Source organism: Falco naumanni, chromosome 1 (assembly GCF_017639655.2).
Source record: "Falco naumanni isolate bFalNau1 chromosome 1, bFalNau1.pat, whole genome shotgun sequence".
Classification (NCBI taxonomy): domain Eukaryota; kingdom Metazoa; phylum Chordata; class Aves; order Falconiformes; family Falconidae; genus Falco; species Falco naumanni.
The window spans coordinates 24,663,768-24,677,947 of NC_054054.1; the positions used below are offsets into that span (position 1 = coordinate 24,663,768).

Here is a 14,180-nt window from a genome sequence, read left to right on the forward strand (position 1 = left end):
TGAGAAGGGCTTAATAAGCATAAAATTGGCTATTGCAGCCAGAGGGCTGGTTTTAAAGTGCAGAGAGGGAAGGGAAATTTCTTCTTGTCACTGCATGGAAGCTACAGTTCAGAAGAAGAGCCCCGAGCTGTTATAGCTGTGTCCTTAAAAGTGTCACTGTACTCTCAGCATTACCTAAAAAAGGAGGCACAGGTAAACAGTTGGTGGTAAACTGAATTCATAGATTGGCAGGAGGGCTTGTAGCTGACGCAAGGGAATGACAGGTCTTATTCAGGGACTGCATCATGTCAGAACAGCTTTAAAATTGCCTGTGAGGGAACGTTGATGTGTTACAGTGTTGGAAAAGCGAAAGGTATCCTTTTTTTGCTCACCAGAGGAACGGGTTTTCTCTTGTGCTAGCGTATGTTGGGCAGATGCTTTGTGCCCACATTGTGCTGTTGATGCCAGTGGCAGTGCAGAGAGACTTGTGCAAGATCTCTGGTGTGATTAAGACATTTAAGATACTAGAATATGACCCCAGCAGCATTCTGGAGAGGTAAACAGCACAGGGCTCTACAAGAGACTGTGAAAGCCGTACTGCTTTAAAGAGGAAAACAGAGAGAAGCCAAAGAAAAAGAAAAACACTGAGAATTTGGGAGCAATTTTTGAACTTCATTGTGTATGACAGCCACTTGGCTGAGTGGTTTAACTGGAGACATGACTGGTATTCAGGTCCAAGGAAGGTGTGATGCCAGACAGCATCCCAGTATCTGTGTGGCGGTGGGAAATGTTATGAAGCCAGAAGAAAGCCAGGCTTTCTCTAGATGCAGCTCTCTCTTTATTAAAGGCTTTTTGGCAACTGCTCAGTAATAGCTCCTTAAAAATGTGCTGCTGTAGCAGTTTCACACAACTTGAAGTAAGACGGCTGACCTCCAGGACTAGTCAGAAAATACTGTTGTTATCCGTATTTTCTAATGAATTGCTTGTTATGTGTTTTATATTGCGCCACAGCTTATAAGCAGTATGATTTGTTATGGGGCATGAGCTATGGTACAGCAGCATGGGCTGATTGGTTAGTAAAAATAAGGGTCTGAGGCATCACTGCCTTTGATGTAATTAAAAATGGCACTTGGTGAATCCAGGAAAAGAAAAAAAAGTGACAGAAATCAGTGGAACCTTGCATTGATTTGAGCAGGCAGAGACTCGCGCTGTTAATATATGAAATATTCAGTCTGCCTCAACTCGCTAATCGTGTGTCTGTGGGAGGCTATCAATAATGCATTTCGTTTGGAATAGGCAGCTGCTGCTGCTCCTGGGGTGTTATATAGATATTATTGTTACCGTATGCAGCAGAAAAAAACCAGGCAATTTTGGAAGACTCTTATTGACAGTCTCTCTCGAGCAGAACAATGTTGGGGAGGGTTGATAATTAGACTTTGAATGCGATGGTCTCTCTATCACACTGTGTGGTTGGAATTAGCAGTCTGTCTTCTTTTATAGGCAGTGCCTTTTATGTTAAGGCTGACTGACTTTTTCATTAGGTGCTGCTGCTTTTGTTTAAAAGGTTGCCAGAATGATGGTCCACCTTGCACACCTTATCCACCTGAGCTGTCTGCCATAAATGAGTCGATTCGAGATATTTTTGGAAGAAGGGTCCTTTTTCTGTCCCTGTATTTCCAGGGAAAGTTTCAGTAAAATATCTGTAGACAAAACTTTTGTATGTGACCTGAACAGCGCTGAAGACAAAGTGAGCTGAGAATGCTCAGCAAATTGTTACATAAAAGCTGCCATTCTTCTGGCACTTGAGAGAATATGTTATTAGTAAGCATTTGTCTAATACTGAAGATTTTTTGCAGATCAAAGACTTAATATATGCCACATGCTGCAGAGGAGCTTACAGTAGAACGTGTACAATCATGCAGTACAATAGTCCGGCAAAAAATGGATTATTCGAAAGGCGGTCAATGCTATTCATTATGTGCTGGAAAGGGTCACGATCAAGGGATGGGGGATATTTGCTTCGAGATGGATCAAGCAGCTTGAATAGCATTCTCCATTTTTGCACCCCATAGTTGTGAAAGGAATGGTCCCGGGTGGGAACTGGGTGGCATGGTGAGTGTTCCCTGCAGCCTGCCAAGTTCTGCCTGTGGGACAGGTCTAATCTGCCTTACAACCAGCCAGCACCGAGTGCAGGGTCAAAAAGTAATCATTCTCTTCTAGAAGAAACAAAATAAGAAAAAAAAAAAAAAAAGACAAAAAAAAGCCATTCTCACGCTTGCTTAGAGTGATTAGCTGGAGGGTTGGTGATGTAGAGGTGGGTTCTGTGGGAGCCTGGGAAAGGCTTGGCAGGCAGTCACTGAGCGAGGTTTTCGGGTGCAAGCATTCCTGTGAAGCTGGCGTCATGCGTCAGTCTTCATGCGCTTGACTTCTTCAGTGGCGCTCAAGGATGCTTTTGCCGGAGAGAGCACTGGGGGAACCAGGAAATCAGTTCGCACCTGGGTGGTTCTGCAGAAACGGGTATTACCTGACTTGGCCCTTTCCCATTCCATAACGGGAATAACAGTTCTTAACCCGCAGAGGTGCAAGAATAGCACAGGGAACCTATGTGCCACTCTGTGACGGGAGCAGCGCTCCAGAAACGCTGAACAGTATCGCTAGTAAACTGAGAGAGCATCCCTTGCCTTACCCTGTGGCCTTGGCTCAGTGTGTCAGATGCTGTACACGAACTGTTAAAGATGTCCAAGACAATTTTGAGTGACTCCTGGTTTGGGGCGTGATTCCGTTTACGTCAGTCTTTCAAGGAAGCTGGTAAAACTGTGAGCCATAAAAGGCTTCCCTGCTTGCTTTTAGAGGTACTCTTAAGCCTCCGGTCATGTTTTCAATGTCAGATCTTAGCCTGGTCTCAATTCAGAAGCTTTCCTCTGCAATTTTTTGCCTAACTGAGTAGCTGCACTAGCTCTTTCCTATATAAATTAAGCCAGGTAGATGCAGAGCAAGAATCTCACTGCGAAGTCAAGATAGTGTGAATTCTGGTCTTATCAGCGATGTGCAATCAGCACCGGTCCAGGTTACTGCTGCTTCTGATGACACCCCTGTTGTGAAAGGGGACCAAGGGCAGATAGTAAGCGTCCACAGTCTGCCCTGCAGCTGGAAGTTGTTCCAAAGGAGTACGAAAATTAAAGTGAGTTGCAGTATTTTTTTTTTCCCCTAGTCTGCTGTCCTGAGGAGCAGTTTTGCTCTGCCTGTAGCCTGCAGAGCTCTGTACTTGTGTTCCATCACTTGTGGTCTGCAAGGCGTGAAGCCTAGGGTAGGGAAGGGGTTGTTGCTGTCAGGGGGGTTACAATAGTAAAACTATTTTTGCTGGTCTCATTGGCAGTGCTGATGGAAGCAGCGGGGTTTGTCATCTGTTATCCTTAGTAGAAACTTGCCCCTAGATAGTGCATTGAATTGCATCTAAAAACACTCAGACTCTGGGGCTTGTCTATGCAAGAACAGCCAGGAGAATGAATAGCAATTGATCAAAGGCATAAACCATAAGGGAAATGATTAAACTGCCTAAGGTCTTGACATCAACACACAATTAAAATTGTTTTGGGTAATGGATTCGTTTTGGAAGCGAAGTCAGCTAAACTAGGGAGAAAACTACTTTAAATCTGATAAAAGTGTCTGCACAGGTGTTTCACTTAACTGGCTCACTCTGACTTCAGACGGATCTGAACTGAGTTTGGTTGAGCGAGGGCAACCCCAGAAATTAATGAGAGTATAATCATGTCCTATTTTAATAAGTGTATTTGGAAAGCACGTTTGACAAATAGCCTTCCTCGATAATGTTACCACAGGCTTTGAGGAAGGATTTACAGGTCTTTTGGGTTTTTTTGTAGCTGCTGATGTACTTCAGAGAAAGGGAGAACTTTATGAGAGATGGTCTCTTTGGCCTCGAATGGAGGAAGTGGTCAACTGAGGTGCAGGTCCCAAGGGTATTTAGAAGCATCTCTAGTAACATCAAGCAGAAAAAGCAGGAGGAAAACCATGCTGGTTGATTGAAGAGACTGTTTTTACTTGTACATCAACGCAAAAGAGCCCGCTGCCCCGGAGCATTGTACACCTGGAAAGCCACGCTATAACCATCTTCCAGCCACAACAAGCGAGATGCTTGTACCTTGGCACCGAAGCGGGAGGTGACTTCAGGATACTGGCCAGTACCGTGGAGCCTGGTGGTGTTTCCATGCGTGGCAGGGAGCACCGTGGGTGCTGTGCTGGCTCCATCGCTCCGGGCAGCGAAGGAGGGCTCCCCAGTGGAGCCAGTGGCTGCAGGAGTGGGGCTGACGTCGGGCTGGGAGGTTCGGCTCTGGCTGATGCGAGGTTGTCGTGCTAGAACGTGTCTCTGTTTCTGAGCTCCCTGAGATTTCTCTCTGTTAATGGAGATTGGTTTTGCCTTTGGGAACCCGGGGGTATAAATTGTACTTGTAATTGGCCTGAACTGAACTAGGAGAAACTGCTGATGTGTTCGTCCTCTTCTGCAAGTGATGTATTTTATAAGCTGCCTCATGGACCGCTTGTGGCTGAACATGAGAACAGGAAAGGGAAAAAGGGGGAGGTAAGAGGTGTCATTTACGGATGGCAATATCTCTGTTTAAGGGTTGTATTGGAGCATTTCACCATTTACATTTAATACCTTAATTCCTCTCCCCTTCAGGGGAAAAATACACCCCTAGCCATCTAAATCTGTGGATTAGCATTTTCTCTGCTACATATGTCTGCTGATCGTCAGATTGTTTCTTGAACGAGATAGTGAGGAAAACAATATTAAAACAACAGCGGTGGTGGCAGCTGATCCTGTCGTTACTGGTGCTGGTTCCAGCAGCTCCTAAACTGGACGAATTAGGTAGAAGCGAAGGTGATGGTCAAGGCTGGGGCAGGCTGGCTGGGCTGGTGCTCAAAGGTTGGGCAGGGGGAGGCCTGCAGAGTTCACCCCCCAGGTTAATTACTCTCCAGTCCTTAAGCCTGACACTCAGCTGTCCGCCCTGCGCTGAGCACACAGTGTTCGCACCGGAGATTAAGATGAAAATATGTTCTCCTTGCTAAAGAGAGCACATAAACAACCCATAAACGGCCCATTAACCTACAAAATTGCAATAAAGAACATGGGGTAAAGCAAGCAATAGGAGACTTGTGACCCAGCAAATGCCTTAACTGGATTTTGAACCTTATCATCTGTGCTAAATGCGACTAATAGGAAATTTGCAAAAACAAAGAAGAAAAGAAAGAAGTGGGGGGGACAGGGACGTATGGTGCACATCCAGGTTTGGTGGGAGTGGTTCTGTAGTTACTCTCATGATGCGGTTCAGCGAGCAAAAATGTTGTGGGTGATTGTGGAATTACCATGTTACAGGATTGACTGTCAGGGTAACACTTCCATGTAATAAAACCACGTCAAAATGACTGAAAAGAGATAATTTTCCCATCGGCCGCAACCGATGCCTTCAGCAGCTCTAGGAGCTCTGCAGGCACTTCTTGCACCAACCGCTTGCTGTGCTCCACGTTGCTTTTTGAAGCCATAGGATGTAGATCTATTTTACTGCTTTTCCATCTGTGATATTTAAATTCTGTTTGGAATAGAAAAATATATTGCGAGTCCTTAGTGCAGATGGAGGGGAAGGCGGTGGAAGGTGCGATTTAGGGGTGCTCTGCCAGCAGGGCTTGCTCTTCATCTGAAGGATGGCAGCAGAGTTCAGACAGCATCAGCCACGAGCTGCAGTTGTCCAGCTGAAATTCCCCAGGCCCTTTCCAGTGCTGTGGAACCGCTGAACAGCAGGAGAGCGGCAGCCACTCGATAGTGGTGGTTTTCATCTGGGTTCGAACTGATCGAGGGAAGAGGAGAAAGTAGCTCATGGGACTCTGCAGGCTCACACAACAAGCTGTTTTCTGTTCTTTTGGCCAGGCATCATCTCTTAATTCTCTGTGTTTAAAGGCCTTTGTTCACTGAATCTTTAGCCTCAATTAGAATAGGTATTTTTTTCCCTACGTACACCTAGCGGGAAATCTCTGCCCTGGAGCATGTGCGAGAAGTTGAACCTTCCCTCCTGCTGCTTGTGCATGTTGGTTTCAGCATGAGCTTCTGGCACCAGCAGTTGACTGGGGCTGAGTCTAAAGATGGGCTTGAGTGTTGTGCCTAATTGCCTTTTTAGAATAGGAGAGGTGTAATTATGTATACTAATGTTGGATTTAAACCTGTTTTAGATGCAGATTTTGAGTCCAAATTGCTTTTCTAATTGCAAGGACAATTTTCCTGCATAAGGTTGTATGTTTGCAGATGTATTTTGGAACTGTTCTGCAAAGTGCATCCGTTGGATCCAAGTCAAATAATCAAATGCTCATTGTGCTCTCAGAGATTCTGAGAAACGTATCTGAGCAAAAAAGATAAATTCTGGAGGAACTAGTGGTTATAGAAAAGCACTAATTACCAAGAGGGTTAATGTGTATTTTTCTATAACTAAATGCCTGCAAATTCAGCCCAGCAATATTTTTCTCTCCTGTTAGGAGCATATAAAATAAAAACCTTTAGTTTTTGTGGGAAGTGATGGGTTTTCTCAAAGGAAGGACATGTGGGAAAGCCCTCGTGTAGCCAGTCTTGGAATGTTACTGCACGATGGGCGACGTGCGGCTTTTGGGAGGTAGCAGCAGAGATGCAGAACAGTTGGTCTGTGCGGGAAGGCTGCTGCAGCACAGGCATGGGGAGCGTCGTGGTTGCGGTAACCAGGACTGCGGCACAGTCCCCTTGAAATGCTGAGCCTGGGAAGGGAGGGGTCATAGGCACTCACCTGTAGTCACCAGGTGGGAAGGGGATGCATGCGGGGTTAGTGAGTTGTGTTGGGGATCGGTAAGGGCTGTGCTATGCAGATTTATGGAGAAGAGTGGTAGGGACCGCTTCTCAGGGAGGTGGAAATGATGGGGGAGAGTAGATGGGGATTTTTGGAAGCAGGTGTAGACCAGCACTGGTTTGGGGTGCCTCCGTTGGGTTACAGACATGACGGTGATGTTGGAAAAGAGGCTGATACACCTAGCTGGCAGCCGGAGAGGCCGGCTGTTACGCTCCGTACTAAGGGTTGGTCAGGGCTTTTATGGTCTTTCTTACTGGGATTGTGTTTCTGTGATGGAAAGGCAGTGCTGCTGAGGACTTTGTGATGGGAGAAAGGAGGAGCATGTAAATGTCCCTGCTCCCGCTGAAGGGAGAAATCACTTCCCAGCCCATTTAGCAGGAGGTGCAGAACCCTGAAGACCCTTTCAGAGGTTGCCTTCTCAGGTGCTGGGCTGGGGTGTTAAAGAAGGGATGTGTGGCTCCTCTATAAACATGTAAAGCCAAAAGACTGGCAGGTGCTGGGGTGCCCAGTGACCTGTACTGTCGATACCACCCTGGCGTGAGAGCCGCGGGGGTTTCCAGGAGCGCGGCTCCGTGCGTTATCCCTCCGACATGAGCTGCGGAGCCAGCGCAGGGCAGTGTGCTGGGATGCCCAGGGAATTTTCAGGGAATTTGTGACTGCAAATAAACTTCCAATAGAAAAGAAACCTGGGTTACGTTATGAAAGCATCATCACCCTAACTGATGAAGAAATGAATTCGCATCAACCTTTGCTGAATAATTTCAGAAAAAAGCTATGAAAGTTTCTTAAAAAAAAGGGGGGGGGGGGGGAGGGAAGGGCATGCTTCTTACTGGTTCTTTTTTTCACATTATGAATTGAGACTTTGTTTACCCTGGAAAAATCAATGGTGATTGGACACCTGGTGTAATTAATTATTTTGCAACAGACAGACAGCTGATCTTTTGAAAAGAGAGGAGTTTTTAGCAGAACCGTTCAAAGTTCATAGTCTGCTGTTTAACTCTAATGCTAATAAACATTCAGCAGAAAGGATGTCTGTCTTAAAATTTCGCATGACCACACCTTCATTTTAAGGTAATATGGTCAGAAAAAACTGGTAGCACCCAAGAAGTCCTCCAGCAAGGTGACTTTTGTGGCATGAGCTCCAGCTGCCTTTGGGAGATGCCCTTAGGTCTTGGGATGTGGACAGCGGTGTTCTTGGGTTTTAAGTCGGAATCATGTGCATTTCTGAGCCAGGAAGGGGTTTCTGCTAATTTTTCTTGAGCTAATAATGCAAATGAACTTTGCTTGCACTGTCAAAGGAGCATGTGTTGAACCCAGTTTCTTTTACCTAAATGGGCAGTCTTTTCCTAGTGGGAACAGTTGGTTTTTTTTTCTAGTGCATTGGTGCCTGACTAAACGCATTGGGTCGCATTATTCATGTATAGATGGGAAAACCTTTCTGTTAAATATTCCTGTGTTTTCCAGTGGTAGGTCTGGGGAGGTTACAGCCTGCCCTGCAGGCCAATGGGAGCCCGAACCTCGTGCCAGGGAGAAAGCTAGCTATGGGATGCTGTCCCAGCCAGCCCCATAACAGTTTGGCTGGAACTGGTTTTATGTCATATAAAAAAGGGGGTGAAGGATCTCAGTGGATCAGAGTACGAAAGGTCCTTGGGCAGGCACCATAGAGTGTATTGGTTTTGAGCTCGATAGCGCTTTTTTTTTTTTTTTTACAAGGGCTGCAAATTGCTGTAACACAGTTAAGGACTGTAGGAAGAGGCAAGTTTTCCTGAACTTTACTCCCAGCTTGAACTTTTAAGAAGAAAGGCAAGGAAGGGGAGAGAGGGAGATAGACGTACCCTCGCTCACGCCCCTCTGTCTGCGGCCACTAGGATGTCAAATGGAAAAGGCAGCCCGGAGAAGCAGCTGAATGGCTTTGGGGAGAAGGGGAAGGAGAGGAGCCGCACGTCTCTGGTCATCTCTCAGGCTGTTAACCGCAGTATTTTCACCTCTGCAGTCTCCCCCGCTGCTGAACGCATCCGCTTCATCCTTGGAGAGGAAGATGACAGCCCAGCACCCCCGCAGCTCTTCACGGAGCTGGACGAACTTCTGGCCATTGATGGACAAGAGATGGAATGGAAGGAGACCGCAAGGTGGGTTGGTTTTCCTTTACCCCAAAAGGGAAAGGCAGCTGCACAGGACCCCCATGGGAAACCACTTTTTAACATTCAACCGGGGTAATATCTGTGCTACAGGTACAGTTGCCTGTATGGTTGAAATTACCTTTCTCTGATAAATGAGAGGATTTGAGGGTTTGTTGAAATCTTCCCTTAAACCAAAACCTAGAAAAAACATAGAGTGCCAGATTTATTTGAATAATTTGCCTACAGAGAGCCAACAGACCAGTGGGCTTGTTAGTGCTTTGCAAGGAATGACAATGTCTTGGCCAGAGTTGTTAGAAATCGGTGCCTGAATAGAGCACGTGTGTCAAAACTACTTCTGTTGCCCAAAGGTAGGCTTGAGCCTGAACCCACCGCACACCACAAGTTGGGAAATCTTGGCTGTCCCCCTCTCCCAGCCAGTTACTGATGAAATTCCTTTTTTACAGGCAAAACCCCCCCAAAGTTTTTTTCTTTGACAAAGTTATCCAAGGTGTGTGTTGGCTGCTGGTTGGGGTTGCCTGCTCTGAGTTTCTTGGTTGGGTTCTCTGCCTGTTTCTTTGATGCTGCTGTTGGTTTGGTCAAAAAACGATGCCAAAAAACTGGTGTCTTTTTTTGATCTGGTTGACACAAGTTACGTACAGTTCATATCTGAACACCACCAAAAAAGAACATTGGATTGGATTTGTGATCTAAAGGCTGCTGTTTAGCCTCTAGCCTTATAAAGTTTTGATTTTTTAATACAGTAAAAATATTTTTCTTGGGTTTGCTTTAAAAGGTAAACCCCTAATTGCAGTCTGGTTGCTGGGAAGGGCTGAAGCATCCCACTAGAAAGAGATGCTCACCCAGCCAAAGAGCAGTCCGGGGCTCTACCTTCCCTATTCCCAATCCCCCTCAGTTAACTTGAGGCTTTTCATTTTCCTTTATTGTGGCTGGGCTAAGCTCTTTCTCCACCTTCCCCTCTACAAGGGCACCTACTGTGTTCGTAGTTAGCCCATGTTGTTTGGTTACCTTAATCTTCTTTAGCTGCAATTTAATGAACCGCTCCACCACCTACCCCTTTTACCCCCTTATCTTTATTTTTATTTCTCGGTCGCTTGGAGAACCTGTTTAAAGACTTTACACCTTTTACTCTTTAACTTCTTACTTGGTCATCCTTTTCTCCCTTTATTGCTTTTCGTCCCTCTGACCGTTATTTCAGTGCTTGCATTTAGTCATCTGCACTGCCCGCCTCTGCTTTTTACAGCTAATTATGCTTTCCTCTGTCCATGCACAGGTCTTTGGGAGGGTGTTTTAATGACAGTTAGTTGAAGCTTTTTCATGATTCAGACCTTAGAGTGGCATTTCTTATTGAGCGTACTTATCTCTTGGGTCCCTCCTTTCTAGTATGAATATTGGGAAGCGCCATTTTCCTTAAATCTGCAAATTTCAGCCATTAGAAGAAAGGTGCCCCTTGCCCGGTGTGGCGGATCACAAAGCACGGCCATTTCTTGAGGGACATGGGTCAGGAGCCCTCAACTCTTCACATTCAGAGCACCTTCTAGTGGGATGTGCCTGCACTCCTGCTGTCAGCTAGCTGTAGAGAAGTTTTCTTCTCTGCCAAATGATTTCTGGTTTTATGTGTTTTCAAATGTCTTTGGAAGATGTGCTAGATGGAGCTGTATATATGATGCTCCATGTAAATTTTAGATATATTTAGATATATACATTACATGCTTTAAGCATCCTGTTGAGACACTGTGTAATTCCTGAACTCGGCCCCGCCTCCTGACTTGTGTGCTGTTTTGTTGGTGGTGATCTTGCATAGTGTATGATTGCTCAGGATTTTTCAGTTTTGTTCTGAAACGACTTTATCTTGCATAACAAATCTGCCAGTCAGCTACTGAGCAGCTCCTGCTATGGGACATCCCAGCTGGAGCTGGCTCGCTCCATGCTTTGGCAGGCAGAGGGGCTGCCGGCCATGCAGCTTGCCACAGCCCTTTGGTCTAAGACTTGAAAGAGCATGGAAGCTGTCAGGAAAGAAAGTTTAGCAAATGATACTGTCCTTTCCAGAGCCGTTCTGGTCAATAGAAAAATAAACTGGTACACATCATGGAAAACTTCCAGCAAGAACCTCATGGCTACTGATGCAAAGATGTCTCCAGAGGGGACCTTTAGTTGCCTGTCCTGGTTCTTGATTCGTGTAAGTTCAGCTGCATTGCAAGCCCAGTATAAAGGGGGCTATTGTAGTCACCCGACACGCGGTGACATTTCTGAAGGTAGGTAAGCACCAGGGCTTGAGGGCATTGTACCCCTTTGCAGGGTGCTATTGCCTGTGTAGCCCATCGTGGTGTTGGGCCACAGTTCACCATAAAGGGCCATTTTAGAAAAACATCCTTAATGTACTCCGGGGTTTTACAGCAAAGCCCTGTAAATGTGTTAGAAAGAGAGCAGTAAAAGGGAAGGTTTATTGCTGTTAAAAGGTAGCCTGAAGGTTTGAGTCACCAGGTGGGTGCTTCTTGTTCGTTGTGTTGGTGCTCATCATCCATTTGGTGCAGAAGGGAGAAGTTCTTCCACTGACATGTGGATGTTGGCATTTTGGTGGCAGTTACAGGTTACAGGGAAAATTAGGAAAAAGACCTGAAGCAGCTGGAGGCCAGCACTCTTACTTTGAGGTTCAGGATTTGGGGACTAAGATGGTAGAAAGATCATGAGACTACAGAGAAAAGGAATGAAAGAACTGTGGGATGGTGGATAGGTGTTTTTTTAATCTTCTATTATTGTTTCTTTTTTTATTATATAAAGCTCTGTCAGGCAGCACATTTATATCCTTCACCCTTTCATGCATTATAATATTAGCACACCTTTTACACGATCCTTTTCGAAGCTCTGAAAAGAATAATATATAGAAAAAAGATGGCTCCTGCATCTGGCTGAGCAGAGATCCTAGCTGCCCTTGCAGTGTGCGCACACTGCCTGCGCCGCCGGTGCCCAGCCGCGCTGGAAGCACAGGGTGTTATTCTGGAGGCACTCAAGTGCGCTGGTGGCAGGTCCTCCTTGCCAGTCCCAACCCTTTGGAGCCAGTGGTGCTGGTAGGTAGCTGAAAGCAGAGGTTCCCAGTGCCGGGAGAGCCGTCGACGCAATTCCCCGTGCCCAAGAGGCGTAACGGAACAGGGGTGTTTTATGTCATACCTTGCTGCTGCTCTGATGTGGTCGCGGCAATGTTTACTAGCTGTTGCAAGTGAAGTCCAGCTGGCAGACAGGAATATGTAGATGTCAAGAATGGAACAGGATGGGAATGAGGAAGGTAATTTGATTGTTTGTTTTCTGGAATAACAGTGGAGATAATCTCCTGCCCTGAAACAGTACGTTGCTGCAGGCAGCATCGCTTTCAGTGCGCGGGAAGCTCTGTGGAGAGCTGGACAGTTCTGTATTCAGGCAACAAGAAGCACTAACCCCCCTGGCTCCTTTTTGCCCTCTCTTCTCCACCCTGAAAGTCCAGCACTTTTTTCCCTGCCTAGCAGTGAGCGAGCCGTTCCGCAGAAGCAGATATTAAAAAACCCAAACTATGAAGAGCAAGGCATTGGTTTCCCCTATGGACAGCCATGTGGGCCGCTTTGCTTAACTAACCGCTCGCATTGGTTTGCGGAGGGGATGGTGTACACCAGAGCTTGGGGGGGCTTGGGGACCAAGGGTCTTCAGGGGGTTGGGAGGCACCTTGCTCTCCATGAATTCCCCTGGAAGTGCGTGGGCTTGCCCGCTCCCTAGGAGAAGAGTTGTTGTAGGGACCACACTGAACAGAGCAGGTGGTAGCTCAAATGGGTTTGCAAGTTAATATTTGTTTTATTTCGCTTTGATTGTGGATTATAGTGTGAAAAGAAAACAGAAAGCAAATATCAGTAGTCGTGAATAATACGCTTTCACAGAAAAGGCAAATGCTTCGTAACTTGCAGCCTTTATGCTACTGCGGGGTGAGCTGCATCTCCGTCCCACGTAACACACAGCTCTGAAACTCAGAAATTTGCAGCTGCCCAAGTCCCTCGGGTGTCCTAGGAAATAGCTAGAATTTGTGAACTTAATAGAACCTTATTAATTTGAGATCTAAATCATTTTTTTAGCTGGAGTTAAAAAGCGGCTTTAAAAAAAAAAAGAGTCTCAAAAAGAGATTATTGCAATTGAAAAGCGTAATTGATTAATCCTCAAGTAATACATTTTTCAGGATTAAATATAATTTTGCTTACTGTTAGTAATATTCTTTTGAACCAATTTATGAGCTTCCTTACCTGGACGTGTGTGGGTTTTGTCTTAATAATCCCCTTATATTAGTCACTGGAATTTTCATTTTCCTTGTATATTAAAACAGTATCTCAAGACAGGATTTTAAAAGCACTTCTGCTTTGCAGTGAGGGATGCATAGTGCGCCTGCCTCTTCCCGGTGCAGCCAAGGCAGGGCTGGGTGAAGCCCCCGGTGAGCCCTGCAGCAGGAGCCCCGGGCTGCCCCCCCGCGCAGAGCCCTGGCTGGGGGCAGCGCAACAAGGGCAGGGTCACGGCCGGGGGGGGGAGGGTTGGGGGGCAGGGAAAGGTGAAACCTCCCGCTCGCCTGCTGTTAGGACATGGGTTTAGGGGTGTAAAGAGTCTTTTGCACAGAACGGGATTTGACCTTTGCTCTAATCTTCCACTACAGGTGAGCTTTCTGGCTTTTTCAGACCTGCTTTGTTAAATCATTAAACAGCAGCCAGAGAGCAGAGGGAAAGAGAGAGCCCCTTAACCTGTGGCTTGTCCTTTGGTGGCTCACTTGTTCTGCCAAGAGCATCGCCCGATTTTTGGCTGGGGCATGCTCCTCTCTGCCCCCCATTGCCTCACGCCTGCCTGTGGCTATGGGACAGTGTTGTTTGATGCTACTGAGTTTTGGCAGTGGCCAATTTTCAGATTTTATTGTCCATATTTGAATACTCAAAACCAAGGTGTTTTTTTTTTTTTTTTCCAGAAAAAGAAGTTTTTTCCAACTTTATTTGTGGAAATGCTGATTATTTTTTTTAAAACACCCCCTCCCCAGCTACTTTTTGTGGAGCTGTGGTGCTCACCCCTTCTCCCTTGAGATGATTGAAGTGTGAGTCAAGTTCCCTTGACTTTCTCCTCGTTGGTTTGGCGAAGCGGTGGCCAACTTGTCGTGGTGGGTTTGACACAATGTTGGGTTAAGGACTGG

General features: G+C 46.2%; 1 protein-coding gene across 7 annotated transcripts in view; it reads left to right on the top strand.

The window, feature by feature from the left end:
* SLC4A4 (solute carrier family 4 member 4) overlaps window positions 1–14,180 on the top strand; it is a 235,793-nt gene that overhangs the window by 131,988 nt on the left and 89,625 nt on the right. For all 7 annotated transcript variants that reach the window (XM_040586303.1, XM_040586294.1, XM_040586313.1 and 4 more), the window contains one exon: window positions 8,854–8,989. In XM_040586303.1, the coding sequence (XP_040442237.1) occupies window positions 8,854–8,989 (136 nt within the window). The remainder of the gene's footprint in view (window positions 1–8,853; window positions 8,990–14,180) is intronic.